Raw genomic sequence first — 25,631 nt, 5'->3', positions numbered from 1 at the left:
GTTGATCAGGAGTTGAGCCGGCGACATGCCAGTGGACAATGGAGTCGCCCTGTACACGAGCAGTGCAAGGTATATGGCGGAAGCAGAGTTCGCGGCCTTGCAGATGAGCTGTTTCACAATGTGCACCCCTTTCTCGACTTTTCCATTGGACTGCAGATAGTGCAGACTGGAGGTGACATGCTGGAAATTGTATGACCTGGCAAACGTGGACCATTCTCGACTGTTAAAGCACGGGCCATTGTTGCTCATGACAGTGATTGGGATGCCATGCCTTGAGAACGTCTCCTTACAGGCTTTGATGATGGTGCAAGAGGTGAGGTCCGGGAGCTTCAGCACCTCAGGGTAATTCGAGAAATAATCAATGATCATAAGAACATAAGAACATAAGAACTAAGAGCAGGAGTAGGCCATCTGGCCCCTCGAGCCTGCTCCGCCATTCAATGAGATCATGGCTGATCTTTTGTGAACTCCGCTCCACTTTCCGGCCCGAACACCATGACCCTTAATCGCATGACAGAGGGCGATGCCAACCTTCGACCACGGAGAGGTCACTGTGTCATGCTGCTGGAGCATCTCCGTGCTGTGCGCTGACTGGAACCGCTGACAGGTTCAATGAAGTTTCAATTCTTGTCACACGCTGATACATTCATAAACAATGCCACAAACAGCATTATCCGACCATGATGTGTCATTTCACAGCATCCATCTGAACAGTCTTTGTCATAGTAACCATACTATCCGTCTCCATTTTCCAGCTCACTTGGCGTGCCCTCACCTACAGTTATATTCTCATTGGTTTAAGCAAGGGGCTTCTCTACTTGTCGCTGTTTGGTCAGTTTCTAAGTCCTTCAAGGGACTACCTTGAGCTCTTTCCTCATCCATTGGTGACATCATCTGTAGATATGGACAACTTCATGAAAGTTGATGAAGGCCATCCCAATCTCCTTCTTACCTTGGTCAACTCCTTCGCTGCTTGGTTTGACACTTAGTCGACTAAGACTAAAGAGTCAAAATGTCCACATTGGGAAGACCAAGACGGTCACTTTCAGTGCTCAACAGAAAGTCTGTACCCTTATCACTAATCCAATTCCTCTCCATAGACACTGTCTGAAGCTAATCTTGCGAGCAACAGCTCTCTCTTACTACGGTCCCAGCTGAGCTGCTGATCCTAGATGCTCTTCATCACAAAGCTGCCTACTTCCATTTCTATAAAACATAAAACTATAAAACGTAATTACCACAAAGAACAAGAACAAAGACCAAAGAAAAGTACAGCACAGGAATAGGCCCTTCGGCCCTCCAAGCCTGTGCCGACCATGCTGCCCATCTAAACTAAAATCTTCTGCACTTCCTTGGTCCGTATACCTCTATTTCCATCCTATTCATGTATTTGTCAAGATGCCCCTTAAATGTCACTATCATCCCTACTTCCACCACCTCCTCCGGAAAGCGAGTTCCAGGCACCCAGTACCCTCTGTGTAAAAAACTTGCCTCGTACACCTACTCTAAACCTTGCCCCTCGCACCTTAAACCTATGCCCCCTAGTAATTGACCCCTCTACCCTGGGAAAAAGCCTCTGACTATCCACTCTGTCTATGCCCCTCATAATTTTGTAGACCTCTATCAGGTCGCCCCTCAACCTTCGTCGTCCCAGTGAGAACAAACCGAGTTTATTCAACCGCTCCTCATAGCTAATGCCCTCCATACCAGGCAGCATACTGGTAAATCTCTTCTGCCCCTTCTCTAAAGCCTCCACATCCTTCTGGTAGTGTGGCGACCAGAATTGAACACAAAACTCCAAGTGTGGCCTAACTAAGGTTCTATAAAGCTGCGGGACTGTCATTGAAAGCACACCTGGTTCACCAAAGTCCTTACCTAGACTTGCCTCCATGTTACTCTAGTCCCACACTAATTCAATTGATTCAAACAGCCCTTTGAAATGGTCTAGCAGGCTACACAATGCATCAAAAGACATTTCCCACCACCACCTCGCTGGAAAATGAGAGGTAGGCAATGAATGTTTTTACCAAGCCAGTGACGTCCACGTCCCAAGAGTTCATATTTTAAATTTATCTGACCGCCCCCACAATTGCCATAATCCCCCCCCCCCCCCGCCCCTTCTGTGCCTTTCTCCCCTCCGTAAGCAGTCTTAACAACACCAGTTTAAAGTCCAACAGGTTTGTTTCAAATCACTAGCTTTCGGAGCACTGCTCCTTCCTCAGGTGAGTTTAACCGGGTGTTGTAAGACTGCTTACTGTGCTCACCCCAGTCCAACGCCGGCATCTCCACATCATTTCTCCCCTCCAGTCTCCATTGTTCCAATGCTCTTCGAGAGCTCTATTAACTTCAGTTCGTCCAACGCTGATGCCCAGTTCAGAGTTACATACTGGATCACAATGAGCACACAACGAGCCAAGAAGTATTAAACTTTGAATATGTGTGCTCAAAAAAGATTACAAAATGAAGGCAGATAAAACAGAGGTTTAGTGCTTCATTCCCCGGTAAAACTGCATATCTAGTTCAAGAAGGTATTTACTAATGCACAAGAAATACTAGCATTGCTTTATATAGATCTTATCACCTCAAATAATACCACTCGATCACAGTTAAATTTGAGGAAATTTATGCTGTTATCTAACATCCACAGAGAATTGGATCGAGACTGCCTCTTTGTACTTGTGATCCTTCATAGCCTTTAGCAAGAAAACAGTGTCTGATCTATTGGTACTGAATTTAAAACAAAACTTTCAAACAAAAGATCTGGGGAGCAGACAAATAAAATGATAATTGTAAACTGTTAGATAATGTCCATTTTCCTTTAATATCGCAGCACTTGTCGGAATATTTTAGCCAATAATATCATTTGAGCTTGTGCAATAATCTGCACACTTGCATACTTCCAAAACCAAAACATTCATTTTTTCAAGAAAACAATGTTGGTATTGGTACAAGATCTTTATTGCAACTGCAAATTTAAAGGCTGCAACTTGGATCAAAATTGTGGCCAGGTAACGTAAATACATCTGTGGTCATGCCGCCATCAAAAATTGTAATACCACAGAATACAAAGCTTTAAATTTATTCCAGACGCATTAAGAAAATGTTGAAAAATCAGAACGAAGGAAGTGCATGCTCTGTTCAGGAAATTTAAAAGTTGCACATAGTAAAAGCTGCTTTTACAACAAAATACAGGACAAAGGTATTTGTGTATTGTATTCTCAGACAAATTCCAGTGATGGCACTCCACTAGCTCAGCTTGAAATGCGGTATTATGAGCAACAGATATTGTGCTTCAGGTTGTGTCATGTGAATATCCCTGTAAAGTGTGCTTCATCAAATGGCTGCAGTGATGTCATTGTGTGGGTGGAGCTGGAGCTCTTTTTGGCTCTGTGTTTTAGTTTCGCTTTCAGTTGGAGAGCTGCATTCAAACCAAGCAGATGTATGTTTGGTCTCTCTCTCTCTCTGCATGATAAAGAATGTCCCCAGATCATTTGATGATTTCAAAGTAATACCTGTTTCTGTAGAGAATGCAAACCTACTGTCTTTGTTAAAAAATGTTTTGGCTTATGGATGTTGTTAGGGAAGTTACTACGGATTACCTATAGAGTACTGGATCTTTTTGGGGGGTTATCAGTGTTGGTAGTTAATAAGATGTTAACTGGATTCATAGAATTAACATTGTTTTGTTTTAAAAATACTTCTCTGTTGCATCACACCTGTAAAGTGGGCCCTTGTGCTCCCCATAACCAAAATCTATTTAAAGTTGTGGGTCAGGTGAACTCCACGATACACTTTGGTGTTGTCTAAACCCTGGCCCATGCATGAAAAATTTAATATCATCAACGAAAGGTAAGCTGCTGAAAGGCTATATAATATTACATAAATTGCTCCTTGCACTTAGGTTGAAAATATCTGACAGTATAATTAATTTGTATGTTCACTGCATTAATAGAATGAACTCATTTTTCATGACATCCCATCCACCACCATCTAATCTTCAACGCATCCAAAACTCTGCTGCCCGGATCCAATCATTCATCGAATCCTGCTCACCCATCACCATGATCCTTGTTCACATACATTGGCTCCCAGTCCACACCACCACTGCCATAAAAACTAATAATTCATCAAACAATTGGCAGCTGTACCTTCAGTTTTCCTCATCATAATTATCTCTTCCTTTAAGACCCTCCTTCAAGCACCTCTCCTTCAAGCATTAGTACACTGGTGCCAATTCAGAGCAGCAAGCAATAGTTGCCATCAACCTCCCACCTCGCTACACAAGTGTTAAGCACACAGGAGATGGAGTTAATTTAGGACAAATGAGACAAATCTCAGTCCCATTTCCACTTCCGTATGAGGACGGAAAGCTGACAAAAGTGAAGATCAAGGAAGTTAAAGAAAAAAAATCCTCTTCTCAAAAATGCTCTTCAAATACTTGCTTTGTTTAATCAAAGTATCCTGCATCCTTTGAAAGAATACGATTAATGGTAGTGTACTGTTAATCTTAATTTTTTCAAAGACACCAACATATTTTCAACTGTACACTTCTTATCGAGTGCTGAAAATCTGAATACCATAAACCACACATTTATATCGGTAACTTGATATTCCTGTTCCAAGCAGCTAATCCAACTTGTATATTTTTCTGATAGACTACTAATTCACTTGCATGGTTCCACATAGCAGCAGCATGACAACAAACTGCACATCTGGCAGTGAATGAAGAATGCTATTCATGCCAGCCAACACTAATTGCTTGGGTTTCGAGCAGTTTCTACAGATCATACGACCCAGTATTCCTCTCCATAAATTACCATGACTTTCTGGAACTTGTGCTTCAGCTCCACATCCCATGCTGATCAGGCTCTACACCCCAGTGAAGTCATCGGATAAGAATTCCACACAAATCAACACCTCAAGCCTGAGCGAGATTAAAATAACTGAAGCTTTGAAATTGTAAGTATTTCCAAATTCTAGCCTGGAGCTTCTATTTTTTTTTTTTAAACGCTATCCTCTTCTCAAAATGATGTAGTTCAGAGAAAAAGAAAGCAATCCTATACAGCACCTTTCACAAACCTAAGGCCACGCCAAAGGGCTTCACAGACAAAATAAAGGTATTGTATTTTGGAGCGTAGTCACTTGCAAAGAACAAAGAACAAAACAGCACAGGAACAGACCCTTCGTCCCTCCAAGCCTTTACTGGGCATGATACCAACCTTTGCCAAAACCCTCAGCACTTCCTTGTGCCGTATCCCTCTATACCCATCCTATTTTTCAAGATGCCTTTTGAACACCGTAGATATAATGTCGGAAATATGGTTGCCTACTTGCATACTGCAATATCCTACATAAAGCAATGTGATAATAGTACGGCAATCTATTAACGGGAGTTGAGAGATAAATATTGGGTAGATAACTGGGAGAATTCACCTACACCTCTAAGAATAGTGCCTTGGGATCTTTACCATCCAGCTGAGAGAGCAGGTGAGTCCTTTGTTTAACATCATAACTGAAAGATGGCACCCCTGACGGTGCAGCACTCCCTCGATCCTGCATACAAGCTTCAGCTACTTGCACCTGGAGAGGAACCTGCACCTAGTCTTCTGACCCAGAGGTGACAGGTAACCATTGAGCCATAGCTGTCTACTCTATTGTGACTACACCAGATGTAGAGTCATCAATATAGTAGAACAGCAAGGCTTGTATTTTTATTGCTGTTAAAGAGTACAAGACAAGGGCAGGTATGAGATTAGGGCTGGAATTCTCCAACCATTCGCCAGCGGCAGGATTCTCTGGTGCCGCCGGCAATGCACCCGCGCCCGCAGGTTTCCCGGGAGCACGGGGCGGCTTCTATGGTAATTCCCATTGACAGCAGTGGGAACAGAGTACCCACTGTATTTCAGTACCCGTCATGTAGGAATAGTGCATTCATCTGTAATTTTATTTCAATTCAACATTACCCTTCCTTTAATATCTTGCCGCCAGTCCCCTGTGGATTGTTCAATTTGTCCTCTATCTTGTTACTGCAAGACTGTTACATGTTTGAACATTGTTTTCCATGTAAGTCGCACTGCAATTCAGCCTTTGGGCTGCGAATGTTCTTCTTGAATACAATATAATTATTATAAAATACCATTATTATTATTAAAAAGCTGCATTAAACACCATGTCTGCAGGCAAGTTAACTGTACACAATCCACATTCACAACATTGAACAAGTGTGCATCTATATACCAACAAACCGCATTACCCACTTCAAACATGCACTCAGGTCTGATTTGTTCTTAATCTATCACTAGCAACGTCATCGGCCATAGCGGAATAATTACTGATAGTCTACAAAGACACACACTGCTGTGTCATTATATAAAGTCAACATCATTTTACAAAGAGTATTTGTCAAATTTTTTTGAGGATGAAAACAGTAGGGTCATTAAGGCGAACCAGTAGATATAGCATACTTGGATTTCCACAATGTTAACACACAAGATAAAGGCAGATGGGGTTGGGGGAAAAATACCAACAGGGATGGAAAATGGGTTAATGGACATGAAGCAGAACATAGGGATTAATGGAGCATTTTCAAGTTGGCATGCTGTAACTAGTGCACTGCCACAAAGATCAGAGTCGCGACCTCGCAATTGAAATCTATATAATTGACTTGGATAGAGATTGAGTGTGTGCCTAAGTTTGTTTACATTTTCTGGATGGGAATACAAGCTTTAAGAAGAGCCAAAGAGGCTGCAAAGGATATAGAGTGAATGGACAACAAGGTGACAGGTGGATATGATATGGGGAAGTTGTGAGTTTATTTGTTTTGGTAACAAGAATAGAAAAGCAGAATCGTTTATAAAAGGCATGATGCCATGAACTATTGATGCTCAGAAAAACGTGGGTGCAGTCTAACAAGAAACACAAAGTTAGCAGTAAGCAATCAGGTATGAAAAAGACATATGGACAGCAGTGGTTCAAGCAGACAGTTCACCACCGATTTTTTTCTGGCTTTGCCAGCAACACCACAGCCGATGAACGAATAAATACAAAAAAATATTGCCCTTTATTGCAAGCAGATTGGAGTGTCAGAACAAGGATGTCTTGTACAATTATCGGGACCACACACCTGAAGTACTATGTGCAGTTTTGGTCGCCTAATCAGAGGAAGAACAGGCTTACCTTGGAGGTGGTACAGCCAAGCTTCAGCAGATTATGGGTTCTGGAATGAGAGGGGGGTACTATATTGAAGGGCTGGGCAAACTGGGCCTTTTAGAGGAATGAGGGGTAATCTCAATCAAAAACATACAACATTTTGAAGGATTTTGGCAGGTAGAGAGGTTGTTTCCCTTGGTTGGGGATCCTGGAACACAGGGGTGCAGTCTCAGGTTAGGGGGTAAATCACTGCATCGAATCATCCAGTTCGGCCCACTGAGTCTGTACCAACCCTTTGAAAGACTACCCAACCTAGGCCCAATCTCCCTTCACAGTTCCTGCAACCCCACCCTAGCACAGTGGACTAAATAGCTGGCTTTTAAAGCAAACTAAGGCAGGCCAGCAGCGCGGGTTCAATTCCCGTACCAGCCTCCTCGAACAGGCACCAGAATGTGGCGACTGAGGGCTTTTCACAGTAACTTCGTTTGAAGCCTACTTGTGACAATAAGCGATTTTCATTTAATTTCATTTCTAAGGGGCAATTTATCATGGCCAATCCACCTAACCTGCCTTTGCACTGTGGGAAGAAACCGGAGTACCCGGAGGAAATCCACGCAGACACAGGGAGAATGTGCAAACTCCACACAGACAGTCACCGGAGGTCAGAATATCAGAATCGAACCCGGGTCCCTGGCACTGTGTGAGGCAGCAGTGCGAACCACTGTGCCACTATGCCGCCCCATTTAGGGATAAATTGAGGAGAAATTACTTCACTCAAAGAGGTTGTGACTGCTTCAACATTGAGCATATTCAAGGCTGAGAGATAAGATTTTTCATCCCTCAGAGAATCAAGGGATATGGAGGGATGGGTGTGGGGAGGGGGAGGGGAAGAGGCGTGACGTTCAAGCAGAAGAAAGGCTATGATAATATTGCAAGCTGAAGGGGCCATATGGTCTATGTGTGCTCCAATTCCTTCTGTTATTTTCTTTGTGAGACCTGGCTTGGAACAATAAAAAATTACATTTTACAGCCCTTTATGTTACACTCCAAAAAGCCAGGTGGTAAAGGATAGAACTCAGGTCAATCTTTACACAATTTTATAGAATCTATTTGCACAGTTACAGATTACGACCAGCACCGACTAACCCAACAACTGCAGTTTAAGTCAGTGCCTTTAAGGGCAGGTGTGATTCACAGGTTAATGTCGACCACCTGCCTGCAATTGGACAGACTTAATATACAACTGATACTTATATATATGTCTAAGTCAGGATGACATACAACCTGATTGGAGAACTTGGAAATAATGGTGTTCTCATGCACTCGGTGCCCTTATTGCCGGGACTTGTGGTTTGGGAGGTGCTGCAGTGCATCCAGTAGACAGTGCACTAGAACCTCAATGCGTTAGCAGTCGAGGATGATGTTTAAGCCATGAGTGAGATGCCAATCAAGTGGACTCATTTATTCCAATATTAAACAGTTTAGAACTTAAATAGTTTCTACTTACCCATTTGAATAATGGTTGTCTCCTTTGCGATAGAACTTGTTTCTTCCATTTCTGCATCTTTGTAAGAGCAAATTTCACCATAGTAAAGTGCAATTCCAAGCTGAATAATACGGATAAGCATAGGAAGTTGTTGGTCTGTGATGGAGAGTTTCAAACTTTCAACAAGAGCCTGAATCTGCAAAAGTGAAAAAGAAATTGAACTATTTCTACTTCATTTTGGAAGTGTTATATTAGGAGGTACAATTAAAAGCCTGGAAGACAATTGAATTGAAGGGAAATCCAAAACTATTCAATAAAATAAGGAAGAGGGAAGTGAAGAATAAAAGAGCAGCAAACAGAGAATATGACAAAAGGGAATCGGGAACTTTTCTATAGACATATAAATAATAAAAGAGCAGTAAAAGGAGGAGTTGAACCAGTTAGGGACCAAAAAGGGTGAGTTGAGGTATGAAATGAGTAGAGTCAGACATTTATACATTTACAGCACAGAAAGAGACCCTTCAGCCCATCGTGACTGAACTGACCATCAAGCACCTTTCTATTCTCATCCTGTTTTCCAGGACTTGGTCCGTAGCCTTGTATGCTATGGCGTTTCAAGTGCTTATCGAAATGTTTCTTAAATGTTGAGGGTTCCCGCCTCTGCCACCCTTTCAGGCCGTGAGCTGCAGATGTCCACCACCATATGGGTCAAAATTATTTTCCTCAAATACCCTTTGAATCACCCGCCGTTACCTATGCCCCCAGTTTTTGAGCTCCCCACTAAGGGGAAAAGGTTTTTTCTATCTACCCTATCTATGTCCTTCATAATTTTATACATCTCAATCAGGTTCCCCCACTCAGTCGTCTCTGCTCCAAGGAGAACAACCTCAGTCTAACCAGCCTCTCTTCCTAGCTGAAATGCTCCAGCCGAGGCCACATTGTGGTGAATCTCTTCTGCATCCTCTCTACTGCAATCACAATATTGACAACCAAAATTGCACATAGTTCTCCAACTATGGCCAAGCAAGTGTCCGGTACAGTTTCATCATAACCTCACCTCTTATATTCATTCTATGCCTTGGCTAATAAAGACAAGTATCCATATATATCCCAAAGTACTTTGCATCTCTCTTTACCAAGGAGGAAGATGCTATCAAAGTCACAGTAAAAGAGGAGATAGTGACATACTAGAAGGTCAAAAGTTGGTAAATGTGGTTTTGGGAAGACTGGCTGTAGTTGTGTTGATAAGAGACCAGGACCACATGCAATGCATTAGAGGTTGCTGAGGAACTTAAGTGTGGAAATTGCAGAGGCATTGGCCATCCTAACCATTGTTACTATGCTTGGCGTGACTCCAAGTTGTTGGTGAGATCTGGTGTTGGACCAATAATGTTTTGTTCAAAGTAGCCAAAGTTTGAGATCCAAGACACTTGCCAACTGAAGAAAGTCACAAGATTCCACAAGTTTTCAACAAACAAAATTAAACTCTGTTAGCTTTGACAAAGAGTCATCGGACTCGAAACGTTAGCTCTTTTCTCTCCCTACAGATGCTGCCAGATTTGCTGAGATTTTCCAGTCACCTTGAAATTCCCTTCAAAGGGCGCTCGAACTCGGAATACTTCAACGATAGCCCACCTTATGGGGTTTTCATTTTGCCTTCCAAAATTCTGTTCTCCAGGGTTCCCGAGTACACTCAATCAACAACTTACAAATACAATTTCAGCTCTTTGGCCGTGACAAGCAGAACATCACTGCTCCAAAGAGCTTCCTTTTTCCCAACAGCTTGAGTCACCAACCTGGGGGTGCCTTCTTGGATCTTCAGGGCTTCTTCTGAGCCCTCTTCGAGCGCTCGGGCTTCCCCCAAGCCCATTTAATTTAAAGTATGCGCCCTTTTCTAATTAGAGCCCGTTTCTTTGCTACTCTCTTTTTCTTAACCTCACTGGGATCTGTTTCTATCCCATCTTTTCCCTTAGTTGAGACTTCTCTTTTAAGACCTCTCGCTGTCGCCTTAAGGGGCACTTCTCGACTTTGGCACTCCGCACCATTCACCTAACTGGAGTTTTCAAGCTCTTCTTTTTCCTGTCCTGGGCCCGAAGAATGTGAAGATTCCGAACTACACGTGTGCAACAAATTCCTGGCCTGCGCGCATCTGGAAGGTCTGAAGATGTCAGCACTTGGAGCTCCTTCTTTCTTTCCCAACAAACTGCTACACCCTCTGAACATACACAGACCGGATGGTGCCAGAAGTCTGGAGAAATACAAATGTTACAAACTTGTTCAAAAAACATTGGGTGGGTAAAGCCAGCCTCTACAGACAAGCCAGTTTAACCACAATGCTGGGAAAGTTTTCAGAAACTACAGCCTGGGCCAAAATTAACAATCGCCTGGAAACTGTGGATTAATTAGCAATTAATTGTTAAAGACCAATCGTGTTTTGCCAACATAGAACATACAGTGCAGAAGGAGGCCATTCGGCCCATTGAGTCTGCACCGACCCACTTAAGCTTCCACTTCCACCCTATCCCCGTAACCCAATAACCCCACCTAACCTTTTTGGTCACTAAGGGCAATTTATCATGGCCAATCCACCTAACCTGCACGGCTTTGGACTGTGGGAGGAAACCGGAGCACCCGGAGGAAACCCACACAGACACAGGGAGAATCTGCAGACTCCGCACAGACAGTGACCCAGCAGGGAATCGAACCTGGGATCCTGCTGCTGTGAAGCCACAGTGTTATCCACTTATGCTGCCATGCTGCCCAACTTGATTGAGTTCTTTTGATGAGGTAAGAGTTGATGAGAATAATATGGTTGATTTGGTGTATATGAACTTCCAAAGGTGTCTGATAAAGGCTTGTCAGCAAAAGTTGAAGTCCATGAATTAAAAAGGAGCGTGGTAGTAAGGGTATGAAGTTGACTGAGTGACAGGGAGCAGACTTGTCACATGCAGTTGTTTTTCAGGCTGGAGGATGTATACAGTGGAGTTCTTCAATGGTCAGTACGAATGTTTTATTTTAAGTATTTTTCCTTTTTTACAACAAGCATGATGCACATTACATCAAAATTGTGAAACAATCACATCAGTGGTACAAAGCTGGGAAGATAATAAAGAAACGCAGACACTGAATGACAAGGATGAGTGATTTTACAGAATGCTTAAGCAAACGGGAAAAAAACTGCACCAACAAAAAAAAAAACAAGTGCCTGGCTGCTCCCAACAGAAAAATAAGGAAAGTATACATTTCGTCACTGCTTTGTAGTATCATTTCTAAGACAATTATGGCACAGTCCCCAGCTTCTTTTCAAAAGATGTATCAATTTTCTTAATAATACATGTCCAATGTATATATTAATTACATTAACAATTATTAAAGAGCAGCATTGTTTCTGTCTTTCTGTCTTCCAAATAATTTTTGCTACCACCATCCCAATTGGCACAGCAAGTCGCTCTGGCTCAGTTTTGTTCGCCAGAGCACCAGAGCATTCCAATACAGTGATTCTCAGGGTCGGAAAAAAGTCCTATTCATGTATATCAGAACACCATTAGAATATATCTTACTAAAATCAGTAATGCTTTGGACATGTTCAAAAAAGATGCACTAAGGTGGCCTCGACAGATTTACACTTCCTACATGTGGTGGAGATTATATGATAGGTTCCATGTATCTTTGTTTTGGAATAATGGAGTCTGCCTTATTTTATACTTAAATTAGTTGGTGCCTGCCGTTTCTGGAACAGGTATGTATTCTTCTCAGGACCTCCTCCCATACCTTATCTGAGATCTGCAACATTGGTTATGATATTCCAAAATTTTGTGGACACAGGAAAGGCTCCAGTGGATTGGAAAAATGATAACGTAACACCCTTATTCAAAAAGGGAGGGAGGCAGAATGTGGGAAATTGCAGACCAGTTAGTTTAACATCTGTTATTGGAAAATTATCAAGGACGTAATATCAGGACGTTTGGAAGGCCGAAGCGCTATCCATCAGAGTAAGCATGGTTTCATGAAGGGCAAATCATGTTTGATTAATTTGCTTGAGTTCTTCAAAGATGAAACAAGCAAAGTGGATAATGGGGATCCTGTAGATGTAGTATATCTGGACTTCCGGAAGGCGTTTGATAAGATGCCACACCGAAGGTTAATTCATAAGATGAGATGACATGGGATATGGCGTAACTTATTAGCTTGGGTAGAAGACTGGTTGACGGACAGAAGGCAGAGAGTCGGGATAAATGGGTCTTTTTCTGGACGAAAAGTGGGGTGCAACAGGGTTCGGTCCTTGGGTCCCAGCTATTTACAATCTATATTAATGACTTGAATACAGGGATAGAAGGTTCTGTAGCCAAATTCACAGATGACAGAAAAATAGGTGGGACAGTAAGATACAATGAGGAAATAGGAACCTTACAAATGGATATAGTTAGTTTAGGAGAGTGGGCCAAAATATGGCAGATGGAGTTTAACACGGATAAGTGTGAGGTCATGCTTTTGGTCGAGAAAATGTCAAGACAACTTACTATCTAAATGGGGGGAGACTTTGGGGTGCTGCGATGCAGAGGGATCTGGGTTTCCTCATGCACGAGTCACAGAAAATGAGCATTCAGGTGCAGCAGAAAATAAGGAAGGCAAATTGAATGTTGGCATTTATAAAAAAAAGGAATGGAGTATAAAGGCAAGGAAGTGTTGCTGCAACTGTACAAGGCATTGGTAAGACCGCACCTGTAGTGTTGTGCACAGTTTTGGTCCCCTTATTTGAGGAAAGATGTAGTGGCATTGGAGGCAGTTCAGAGGAGGTTCACTAGATTGATTCCAGAGGTGAGGGCTTTGTCGTACGAGGAGAGATTGAACAGTTTAGATCTAGTCTCTGGAGTTCGGAAGAATGCAGGGAGATCTAATTGACGTATACAAGATGCGAAAAGATAATAATAAAGTAGATGTGGGGCTGATTCTTCTTCTTGTGGGGCAACCTAAAATGAAAGGTAATAATCTTAGAATAAGAGGTAGCAAATTTAAAACAGATTTGAGGAAGAACTACTTCTTCCAAAGGGTTGTAAATCTGTTGTAGAATTCGCTACCCCAGAGTGCGGTGGCTGCAGGGACAGTGAGTAAATTGAAGGAGGAGTTAGACAGATTTTTAATTGGTGAAGGGTTGAAGGGTTATGGAGAATGGGCAGGATGGTGGAGTTTCAGCCATGATCGCATTGAAGGTGTTTAGGCTCCAGAGGCTAAATAGCCTACTCCTGCTTCTCGGTCGCAATTCAGCTCTTGGTCTATAACATTGTGGGTAGCAGATGAGGAACATATCAGCCATGATAGAATGGCGGAGCAGACTCGATGGGCCAAATGGTCTCATTCTGCTCAAATATCTTATGGATCCCATCTCCTTACCCATAACAAAGTTGAACACTACTTTTCAATATTAGTGATCTAGATTTGGGGTGCGCAGGGCACAATCTCAAAATTGGCAGAGGACACAAAACTCGGGAAGTATTGTGAACCCGGAGGAGGAGTGTGATGAGCTTCAAGAGGATCGAGACTTTGGGAATGAGTCGACACATGACAGAATAATGCAGAACTATAAAGTGATACATTTTGGTAGGAAGAACAAGGACAGGCAATACAAAATGAAGGATACAATTCTAAAAGAGCAGAGGGAGTTGGTCACTGTTGCACGACGTGCAGAAATAATTTAAGGCGGCAGGACAGGTTGAGAAAAAGGTTACTGAGCCAAGCAGGATTCTGGATTCTACAAACAGCAAAAGATTCTACAAAAGCGTGAAACTTTATAAAATACTAGTTGGGCCTCAACTGGAGTATGGTCTCTGGTTCTGGGTCCCACACTTGATATGAACACATTAGAGTGGGTGCAGAAAATATCACAAGAATGGTTGCAGGAGTGAGGAACTTCAGTTGTGTAGATAGATTAGAGAATCCAAAACTGTTCTCCACCGAGAGAAGATTAAGTAGAGTTTTGATAGAGCTGTTCAAAACTTTGAGAGATCTGTACAGAGTGGACAGGGAAAAACAGTTACATTGGCAAAAGGCTTGTGAACCAGAGGATACAAATGTACGGTGAAAGGCAAAAGAAGCAATAGCGAACTGAGTGCATGTTCAGGATCTGGAATGCGCTGCTGGAGGGTGTGGTGCAGACAGATTCATTAGTGACTTTCGAAAGCAAATTGGATAATTAACTTAAGAGCAGATAATTACAGAGCCGAGGGGAAAAGAGCAAAATATTGGCTGAGTTGCTCTTGAAGAGACATCATGGACACGAATGGCCAAATGGCCTCTTCCTGTGCTGTAAACATTCTAGCATTCTTTTTTTTAAAAGTTTTTACTGAACTTAACATTTTACAAGATTTACAAAGCAAAACAAAACATTTATCAATAAAAGAAAAAATTCCACCTTTCCCCCTTAATGAAAATACAACCCAAACAACACACTCCCCACCCTCGACTAACAACTAACAGTGACCAATTCCTTGAAGTACAATATGTACAATATCAGACACCATTTCCCTGGCCCTACACTCATCCCTAGAGCATCTCAAAAACAAGGACTCCTACATCAGACTCCTATTTATTGACTACAGCTCCGCCTTCAACACCATAATCCCAGCCAAGCTCATATCAAAGCTCCAAAACCTAGGACTTGGCTCTCCACTCTGCAACTGGATCCTTGACTTTCTGACCAACAGACCACAATCAGTAAGAATGAACACCAACACCTCCTCCACAATAGTCCTCAATACCGGTGCCCCGCAAGGCTGCGTACTTAGCCCCCTACTCTACTCCCTGTACACACACGACCGTGGGGCCTCACGGTAGCATGGTGGTTAGCATCAATGCTTCACAGCTCCAGGGTCCCAGGTTCGATTCCCGGCTGGGTCACTGTCTGTGTGGAGTCTGCACGTCCTCCCCGTGTGTGCGTGGGTTTCCTCCGGGTGCTCCGGTTTCCTCCCACAGTCCAAAGATGTGCGGGTTAGGTGGATTGGCCATGCTAAAATTGCCCATAGTGTAAGGTTAATGGGGGGATTGTTGGGTTACGGGTATACGGGTTACGTGGGTTTAAGTAGGGTGATCATTGCTCGGCACAACATAGAGGGCCGAAGGGCCTGTTCTGTGCTGTACTGTTCTATGTTCTATGACTGCGTGGCAAAACTTGATTCCAACTCCATCTACAAGTTTGGTGACGATACGACCATAGTGGGCCGGATCGCGAATAACAACGAGTCAGAATACAGGAGGGAGATAGAGAACCTAGTGGAGTGGTGTAATGACAACAATCTCTCCCTCAATGCCAGCAAAACTAAAGAGCTGGTCATTGACTTCAGGAAGCAAAGTACTGTATGCACCCCTGTCAGCATCAACGGGGCCGAGGTGGAGATGGTTAGCAGTTTCAAATTCCATGGGGTGCACACCACCAAAAATCTGTCCTGGTCCACTCACATCGACACTATCACCAAGAAAGCACAACAGTGCCTATACTTCCTCAGGAAACTAAGGAAATTCGGCATGTCCACATTAACCCTTACCAACTTTTACAGATGCACTATAGAAAGCATCCTATCGGGCTGCATCACAGCCTGGTATTGCAACTGCTCGGCCCAGGACCACAAGGAACTTCAGAGAGTCGTGAATACCGCCCAGTCCATCACACGAACCTGCCTCCCATCCATGAACTCCATCTACACCTCCCGCTGCCAGGGGAAAGCGGGCAGCATAATCAAGGATCCCTCCCACCCAGCTTACTCACTTTTCCAACTTCTTCCATCGGGCAGGAGTTACAGAAGTCTGAGAACACGCTCGAACAGACTCAAAAACAGCTTCTTCCCCACTATCACCAGACTCCTAAATGACCCTCTTATTGACTGACCTCATTAACACTACACCCTGTATGCTTCAACCGATGCCAATGCTTATGTAGTTACATTGTATATCTTGTGTTGCCCTATTATGTATTATCATGTATTTTCTTGTATTTTCTTGAATTTTGTTTAATTCCCTTTTCTTCCATGTACTGAATGATCTGTTGAGCTGCTTGCAGAAAAATACTTTTCACTGTACCTCGGTACACGTGACAATAAACAAATCCAATCCAATCCAATCCAATCCAATGTATAGCCACCATCCTCACATTGCCTCACGGTAGCATGGTGGTTAGCATCAATGCTTCACAGCTCCAGGGTCCCAGGTTCGATTCCCGGCTGGGCCACTGTCTGTGTGGAGTCTGCACGTCCTCCCCGTGTGTGCGTGGGTTTCCTCCGGGTGCTCCGGTTTCCTCCCACAGTCCAAAGATGTGCGGGTTAGGTGGATTGGCCATGCTAAATTGCCCGTAGTGTAAGGTTAATGGGGGGATTGTTGGGTTACGGGTTACGTGGGTTTAAGTAGGGTGATCATTGCTCGGCACAACATCGAGGGCCGAAGGGCCTGTTCTGTGCTGTACTGTTCTATGTTCTATGTTCATCCATGGTAGAACCCATCAATCGACCCCCTCACATTGAACTTGGCCTTCGAGGTACAAAACTCTATCAGGTCACCTAGCCACGCAGAGGCACTAGGTAGCGTCGCCTGCCTCCAACTCAGCAGAATCTGCCACCAGGCAATCAACGAGGCGAATGCCAGGGCATCCACTCCCACACCCATCCTTAACACCGGCTGGTCCAACACCCAAAATATAGTTACTAACGGACAGGGCTCTAAATCAACATTTAGGATATGGTGTTGAAAAAAAGACCCCCCAAAAAACCATCAATTTGGGAAAGGACCATGTGCATGTGGTCCGCAGGCCCTCTCGAACACCTTGGTTAGGTGCCCGCTGAACACACCCTGAACTGCATCAAGTTCAACCTCATAAAGGATGACGTAGCATCACTCTGCGGAGTGACTCACTCCACACCTCCTCCTCCAAAATGGGTCCCAGCTCGTCCTTCTACCTGGCATTCACCTCTTCCACTGAAACCTGCTCTTCCACCAAGATCCGTCCATATATCCCAGACATGCTGCCCTCTTCCAACCATCGGGTTCAAAGAATATTTACTTGGAGCAAATGGCAGATGTCTTCATCAGTGCCTCCATTTAGGCCCTTTGCACCCCGCCCCCCCTCCCCCAAACTTCTTCTGCACCCAAGTAACTTCCTGGTCCCACACCACCCCAACACCTTCTCCGCATTGGCTGCCCATAATGAAACATAAAATCGAGCAAGGTCAACCTTCCCGCCTGCCTTTGCCTCTGTAGGAACCCCCTCCGAATCCGAGGAGTTCTCCCCCCCATATGAAACCCGTTATGAGACGCTCCATCCCCGAAGAGATGACTTAGGTAGAAACACTGGGAGGCATTGAAATAAAAACAAAAATTACGGCAAGGTATTTATCTCAGTGGATTGAACCCAACCCGCCTGCAACAATGGAATGCTGTCCCCACCTCTGTAGATCCGCCCTGACCCTGCTCGCTAAGCTGGTGTTATTCAATTTACGAAGCCATGCCCAATCCCTAGCCACCTGGACCCCCACATACTGGAAACTAGTCACAGCCAGGCAGAACAGCCACCCCTTCCCAAACCAGCTCCTCCCCCCAAAGGGCGATCCACAAAATCCTCACTCTTTCCAACATTTCACTTATCCCCTAAAAAGGAGCTAAACCTCGTCCACATATCCATGGTATCCCCCATAACTGGCCTTGGATCCTTGACGTACAACAAAATGTCATCTGCATACAAGGACAGCCTGTGTTCCTCTCCACTTGTCCGAGGCCCTCAAAGCAATAACCAATGGCTTGAGCACCAAAGCAAACAAAAGAGGAGACATAGGACACCTCGTTCACCTATGCAATCTAAACAACCCTGAACTTGTGGTGCTGGTGTGCACACTAGCAAACAAAGCTTTGTATTATAACTGCACCCACGACACAAACCCAGGACCCAGCCCAAACCTCTATAGAACCACAAAATCCTATCAAACACTTTTGCTGCCTCCAGAGATGATCATCTCTGGCTCCGGCCCCACTGCTGTTGTACCAACTACGTTCAGTAACCGTCTCACATTGGACGATAGTTTTCTGCCATCACAAAGTGTAATCTGATCTTCCCCCACTAACTCCAGGAGACAGGGCTCCAATTTCAACGCAAAGACCTTAGCTTCACATCCACATTGAGCAGTGAAATTGAGCTGTACAACCCACAATATGTAGGGTCCTTGTCCTTCTTCAAGATTAGGGAGATGGACGTTTGCCCCAACTTCCTTGGGAGAGAACCCCGTGCCAGTGAATCGTTTAACTTTCCCAACAGGGCCAACTGATCCGCGAACGTCTTATAAAATTGTACTGGGAACCCATCTGGCCCCAGTGCCTTCCCCGCATATATTTTTCCTAAAGCTGTGTGAACCTCCTCCAACCCCAGTGGCGCTCCAACTCCTCCTGCAATTGCTCCCCCACGAGTGGAACTCCAAACCCTCCAAGAACTCTAACATCCTCCGCTCGTCCCCTGGTGGCTCTGACTTTAAAGCCCCTCACAGAATGTCCACTGCAATTCGCATACCGCTGCAACCGATCCATGGCAGATGCCATCTGCTAGGCCTTACACTCATCCCTGGAGCATCTTGACAACAAGGACTCCTACATCAGACTCCTATTTATTGACTCCCGCTCCATCTTCAACAACATAATCCCTGCAAACCTCATATCAAAGCTCCAAAACCTAGGACTTGGCTCTTCACTCTGCAACTAGATTGTTGACTTTCTGGTCCGTAGACCACAATAGTAAGGATAAACAACACCTCCTCCGCGATAGTCCTCAATACCGGGGCCCCGCAAGTTTGGGCACTTAGCCCACTAGTATACTCCCTATACACACAGTGCTGTGTTGCAAAATTTGGCTCCAACTCCATCTACAAGTTTGCTGATGACACGGCCGTAGTGGGTCGGATCTCAAACAACGATGAGTCACAATACAGGAGGGAGGTAGAGAACCTGGTGGATTGGGGCCAAGGTGGAGTTGTTTGAAAGCTTCAAATTCCTAGGTGTGCACATCACCAAAAATCTGTCCTGGTCCACCCACATCGACGCTACAACCAAGAAAGCATTCTTCAGGAAACTAAGGAAATTCGGCATGTTCACATTGACTTTTACCGACTTTGACAGATGCACCATAGAAAGCATTCTATCTGGCTGCATCACTGCGTGGTAGGCCAACTGCTCGGCCCAAGACGGTAAGAATCTAGAGTCGTGAATGCAGCCCAGTTCATCACCCGAACCCGCCTCCTATTCATTGACATTCGTTAACAAATTCAAAAACAGCTTCTTCCCCGCTGCTACCAGACTCCTAAATGACCCTCTTATGGACTGATTTGATATATTCACACATCTTCTCTACTGAGCAGCACTACACTCCGCTATGCTTCACCCAATGTCTGTGTCAATGTATTTACATTATGTATTTTAGGTTTGCTCTATGTATTTTCTTTTCATGTACGAAATTATCTGTCTGAGCTGCACACAGAACAATAGTTTTCACTGTACCTCGGTACACATGACAATAAACAAATCCAATCCAATCCCCCCCGTTTATCTTTTCCAAGGCAGTGACAACCCAATCCAACCTGCACAATCTCCCCAGCAGCCTTCTGTTGCCGTAACTGATGAGAAAAATGGCAACGAGCCTACGCCCCATAATTCATATACGACGCCTTTATGGCCCTGGAAATCTTCACACAAAATCCAATATCAGGTAACAGTCCCACATTCTGCATCCATCCCATGCACTGCGCTCGACCTGCCTCCAACAGCAAGTCCACCAAGTGCGGCAAATGGTCCGACATAGCCACTGTCGAATACTCTTCATTTTACACCCCAGGGAGCAGGGTCCGACCCATGACAAAAACAAACAATCCTGGAGTACACTTCGTGTAGAGAAGGAAAAAAATGCAAACTCCTTTCCCCCTGGGTGCGTAGACTGCAATGGGTCCGCCCCTCCTGTCTCCTCCATGTATGTGGCTAACACCTTTGCCATCCCTGAAGGGGCTAGCGATCTCAGCCTGGAGCAATCTGACATCGGATCCAAAACGCAATTGAAATCCCCCCCCCCCCCCCCCCCCTCTAAAATCAATTGGTGCGTTTCTAATTCCAAAATTGCTGCCAACAACCGTCCCATAAACTTATTATCCCAATTCAGGGCATATGCGTTCACCAACACCAAAGCCTTCCATTCCAGTGTACCTGTAACCATCACATACCAACCCTTCCTCTGATCGGCCAAAACTGTCGCTGCCTGAAAATTAACCCTCTTGCTAACCAGAATCGCCAAACTCGGAATGGAAATTTTGGCTCACCCAGGCCTTCCATAACCTGGTCTGATGCCGCACCCTTAAGTTTCTTGTCAGAACACCACAGTGGCCCCAAAGCCCTTTAAATGGGAAAAAAAAACCTCCTGCCCTCTGCACAGGCCCCCCCCAATCCCCGCACGTACTTCTAGATTTTCTCATGAGGGGAAATATCCTCTCAGCATCTCAGCTTTAACAAAGAGTAATCCAGACTCGAAACATCAGCTCCCTTCTCTCTCCACAGATGCTGTCAGACCTGCTGAAATTGTCCAGCATTTTCTGTGTTTCTCTCAGCATCCACCTGGTCTGGTCCCCCTTCATAATCGTATGTTTCAATAAGATCATCTCTCTTTCTCTAAACTCCAATGAGTGGGTATAACTTGCTCAACTTTTCTCAAACAACAATTCCTTAATCCCAGCAATCAGCCTAGACAACGTTATCTGAACTGCCTCCATTGGAAGTATATTCTTCCTTAAGTAAGACCCCCAAAACTGGGCACGAGGTGCAGTCTCATCAAAGTCTCAGCCTACTTTTACACTCAATTCCCCTTAATGAGCTGTTGCTGGGTCAGAATGGGTGAGGTTATAAAAGAAATACTGGTTGAGTTGGCATGGATATTTGGTCAGAAGCTCATCCTAGACACCAAAATCGTGAACGGTCTATTTCAGGCACAAATTATTGCAAGGCAGTGGGATGAATTCAGTGGCTAGGAAATAGATTTTCCAACCATTATCAAAGACACTAATAACTTTTGTCTTCCGGATAGTTAGCTCAAGGAAATTTCTGCTCATCCAGTACTAGATTTTGGATAAGCAGTTTGATCATTTAGAGATAGTCGAAGCATCAAAGGAGATGGGAGTGAATGTGCTGTCAGCGTACACGTGGAACCTGGCATTATTTTTATATAATGTTGACACGGGGCAACATGTAGATGGAGGCGAAAGATAGGTCCTTGGAGGCCCCCAAAGATAATGATGCAGAGCACAAAGGAAAACTATTGCAGGTACAACAAGATAGATAAGGATGGAACCAAGGCAACTGCAGTTCCACCAAGCTGGAAAACAATGGAGGAACACTGGAGAAGAGTGGTCTGGTCAATGTGAAAGGATGCCAACAATCAAGACAGATGAATACGAACAGTTTACAATTCTCACTGTCACATGGGGTGTCACTTGTGATTTTGACAAGGGCCATTTTGGTCCTGAGACATGTGCAGAAACCTGATTCGACAGATTAAAACATGAAGATCCAGGAAAGATGGGCATGATTAGGTCTGCAACGACACGTTCAAAGACTTGTGGAGAGGACAGAGGGTTGGAGCTGAATTGGAAGCTTGTATGGGGAAGGGTCCAGGAGTGTTTTTTTGCTTTGAAGGAGGAGAAGATGGCTGGTTTGAAAGGGGATCAGCATTTCAAGCTCTTGCAAATATATTTCTCCTCATGAGACTCAAAATATGGGCTATATCTCCACTTCATTGTACCATAATATTGGTTTATTGCCTTTTTGCAGAGCAGGTTTCGGGTGAAAGAACAGATCAATTAATTTGTTTTGCTTTGATACAACAGACCAAAATATATAAAATATGAATGGTCAAAAGCCTAAGAGCTATGCCATTCGTTGGAAATAATGAGCATTTGACAAGTTATATGTTTGATTCACAGTTCTTTGACCTTTTTAACCAAACACATATTTATATTTCCTTTGTTACAAACCCTATAGAAACAGATAACTTTTAAAGAGATCTGAACTCCCAGTGACCAACTCCAAGGATAACATGACAAGATTTCATGTTTTAAGAATTTTCGTGGACCAAACACACGGAAAGTATCTGACTAAACAATACCCAACAGGCAACTAATACACCCAACTACAGAAAAGATCCTAACATGACCAAAGACCCTGTGACATGCTTAGACATCACATCGCACTCTCAGCAGAATTCTAGTCTTTACACGAGCCAGTGCAAAGTTCCCCAGCTTCCAACAGGTTCACTTCTCCCGATTTGACTGATTCATGAAGTCCACTGCCAGTCAAAAACCATTTCCTTCAGTCTTCCAAGAATTCCTAAACTGACTTCCAGCAGCAAAGCTCGATCCTGTTCATGCCAAATTGAATCTTCCAGTATCCTTATATCTCTAATACTCTTCTTTGACCAGCAAACGTGTTCCCACCAACATCCTGCTGCCTGCAACAGTAGTGGACTCGCCAACACTAAACGCATTCAAATGGTCATTGGATAGGCATATGGACGATAAGGGAATAGTGTAGAGGGACTTTAGAAGGGTATCACAGGACGGTGCAACATCGTGGGCCGAAGGGCCTGTACTGCGCTGTAATGTTCTATGTTCTTCCTGCTATTCAGACTAGTTGCTTCTTCCCGGTCTCTGTCTCCAGGACACTTTCTCTCGTTCTCTCGCTTGCAATCGCTCTGTCCAGGGTCGCTGAACCAGTAAGTCTCTGCACAGCAAAACCAGCTACTCCTTTCTATGTGTGCAGGTGTGAAACCTGGCATTTGAGTTTCGATAGGCAATGCTCTTGGTCTCTGGACCATCCAGCAACCTGGTCATATGATAATAATAATCTTAATAATAATCTTTATTGTCACAAGTAGGCTTATATTAACACTGCAAAGACGTTACTGTGAACTACTGTGAGTAGTCACCACACTCCGGCCTGTTTGGGTATACTGAGGCAGAATTCATGTCTCACCTAACAAGCACGTCTTTCGGGACTTGTGGGAGGAAACCGGAGCACCCGGAAGAAACCCATGCCGACACAGGGAGAACGTGCAGACTCTGGACAGACAGTGACCCAAGCCGGGAATCGAACCTGGAACCCTGGAGCTGTGATGCAACACACTGCTACCCACTGCGTTACCAGCCTCTGCGTCACGAACCAGCTGTATAGACAAGTGAGCTAAACCGGTTATATATATGTGGTAATTATATCCAAAGTTCAATCCATTAAAGTATAGTTCAGCTGTAATCTTCCTTGATTTCAGACGACATGACGAGATCAACAAACATACATCATATAACTGAAATTCAGTTAGATATTCTGTTTGACCTTTGGCCTTGCTGCAAGCTACCTAGAATCGATCAAGTAAGGCACATATGCTGGGTCAAAAGGAAGATTGGCCTGTAAGCAGTCTGAGACAGTGAACCAATGAACAATATTGGATTGGATTGGATTGGATTTGTTTATTGTCACGTGTACCGAGGTACAGTGAAAAGTATTTTTCTGCAAGCAGCTCAACAGATCATTCAGTACATGGAAGAAAAGGGAATTAAACAAAATTCAAGAAAGACCCAAGGCTTAGCAGGCATTTCCAATGTGTAAAAATAGTAAATTTCTTCAGTATCAACACGGAGACAAAAAAATGATTTATTGCACTAATGTGCTGACATGCCATGAGAATTAAAGTTACATACAGGTTAATTCAAAGCTGGCAACATGTTAAAAAGCTGTAATTCAATCAAGCAGTTCTGATGATGTCCAACTGCGAGAAAGAAGCTTGAGCAGTTTATAACAGTCTGCAGCACTCCATAATGAACTACAGCCTTAAAGTCAATTGCAGCGACCATTAAAACCGATGCGATTTTATTTTTACACCAAAGACATCAAATTGTTCAAACTGATCTGTAAGCCTTGGATCACAGGTCCAGAAAAACATGCATCAATAAACAATTTCTGTGCTGGATTTCAGAAAACTAAGTTAAATTAATTTGGGTGTTCGAATCTAGTTACTAACTGGTGTGAATATTTCACAAACTATTAAGCAGCAGGGTCCACCAGTTATTAACAACCTTTTGAAAGAGGAAATACCTCTTCATCTCAGTCCTAAATGAGAGGCCCATTATTTTTAAACTGAGTCCCCTAGTTCTAGATTCCCCCACAAAGGGATCAGATCATAGAATTTTACAGTGCAGAAGGAGGCCATTCTTGGAAAGAGCACCCTACCCAAGGTTAACACCGCCATCCTATCCCCATAACCCAATAACCCCACCCAACACTAAGAGCAATTTTGGACACTAAGGGCAATTTATCATGGCCAATCCACCTAACCTGCACATCTTTGGACTGTGGAAGGAAACCGGAGCACCCGGAGGAAACCCACGCACACACGGGGAGGATGTGCAGACTCCGCACAGACAGTGACCCAAGCCGGGAATCAAACCTGGGACCCTGGAGCTGTGAAGCGATTGTGCTATCCACAATGCTACCGTGCTGCCCACTAGCTCAGCTTCTACCCTGCCAAGCCCACTAAGAATCTTATGTTTCATTCATCTAAACTCCAATAGGCCCAATCTGCTCGATCTTTGCTCGGAAGGGAACCCTTCAATGCCAGGAATCAACCTGAACTTCCTCCAATGCATGTATCAGTGAGAAATTGTGCTTGTTGGGGTTAGTTCCTCAGGGTTATCATTCAATGTTATGATAAATTTAAAGAACAACAACATTTTGTGGAAATTGTATTATATTTAACTCGCAATCATCACTACTGGCCAAGATGACATGAATTGATCATTTCATCAGTTTAACAGCGATTAATCCAAACTGGATCACTTCTACAAGCTCTGGCCACTGGCATCATTTACAAAAAGTTTAACTGAAACATTTGGAAACTTTAAAAACCAAAGTTTTCTCTTTATGAAACAGCTGAATCAGGATTACACAA

At 43.9% G+C, this 25,631-nt stretch overlaps 1 protein-coding gene across 5 annotated transcripts in view; it reads right to left on the bottom strand.

Moving 5' to 3' along the window:
* The window catches only part of LOC119972233 (vacuolar protein sorting-associated protein 13B-like), a 1,046,946-nt gene that overhangs the window by 911,458 nt on the left and 109,857 nt on the right, over positions 1-25,631 (bottom strand). For all 5 annotated transcript variants that reach the window (XR_005462014.1, XM_038808618.1, XM_038808616.1 and 2 more), the window contains exon 7: positions 8,657-8,831. Coding sequence is in view for 4 of the 5 variants with exons in the window: in XM_038808618.1 (XP_038664546.1) it covers positions 8,657-8,831 (175 nt within the window). In the remaining variant the exon portion in view is untranslated. The remainder of the gene's footprint in view (positions 1-8,656; positions 8,832-25,631) is intronic.

This window comes from Scyliorhinus canicula, chromosome 10 (assembly GCF_902713615.1).
Source record: "Scyliorhinus canicula chromosome 10, sScyCan1.1, whole genome shotgun sequence".
NCBI lineage: Eukaryota > Metazoa > Chordata > Chondrichthyes > Carcharhiniformes > Scyliorhinidae > Scyliorhinus > Scyliorhinus canicula.
This window is presented reverse-complemented; position numbering and strand designations above follow the sequence as displayed.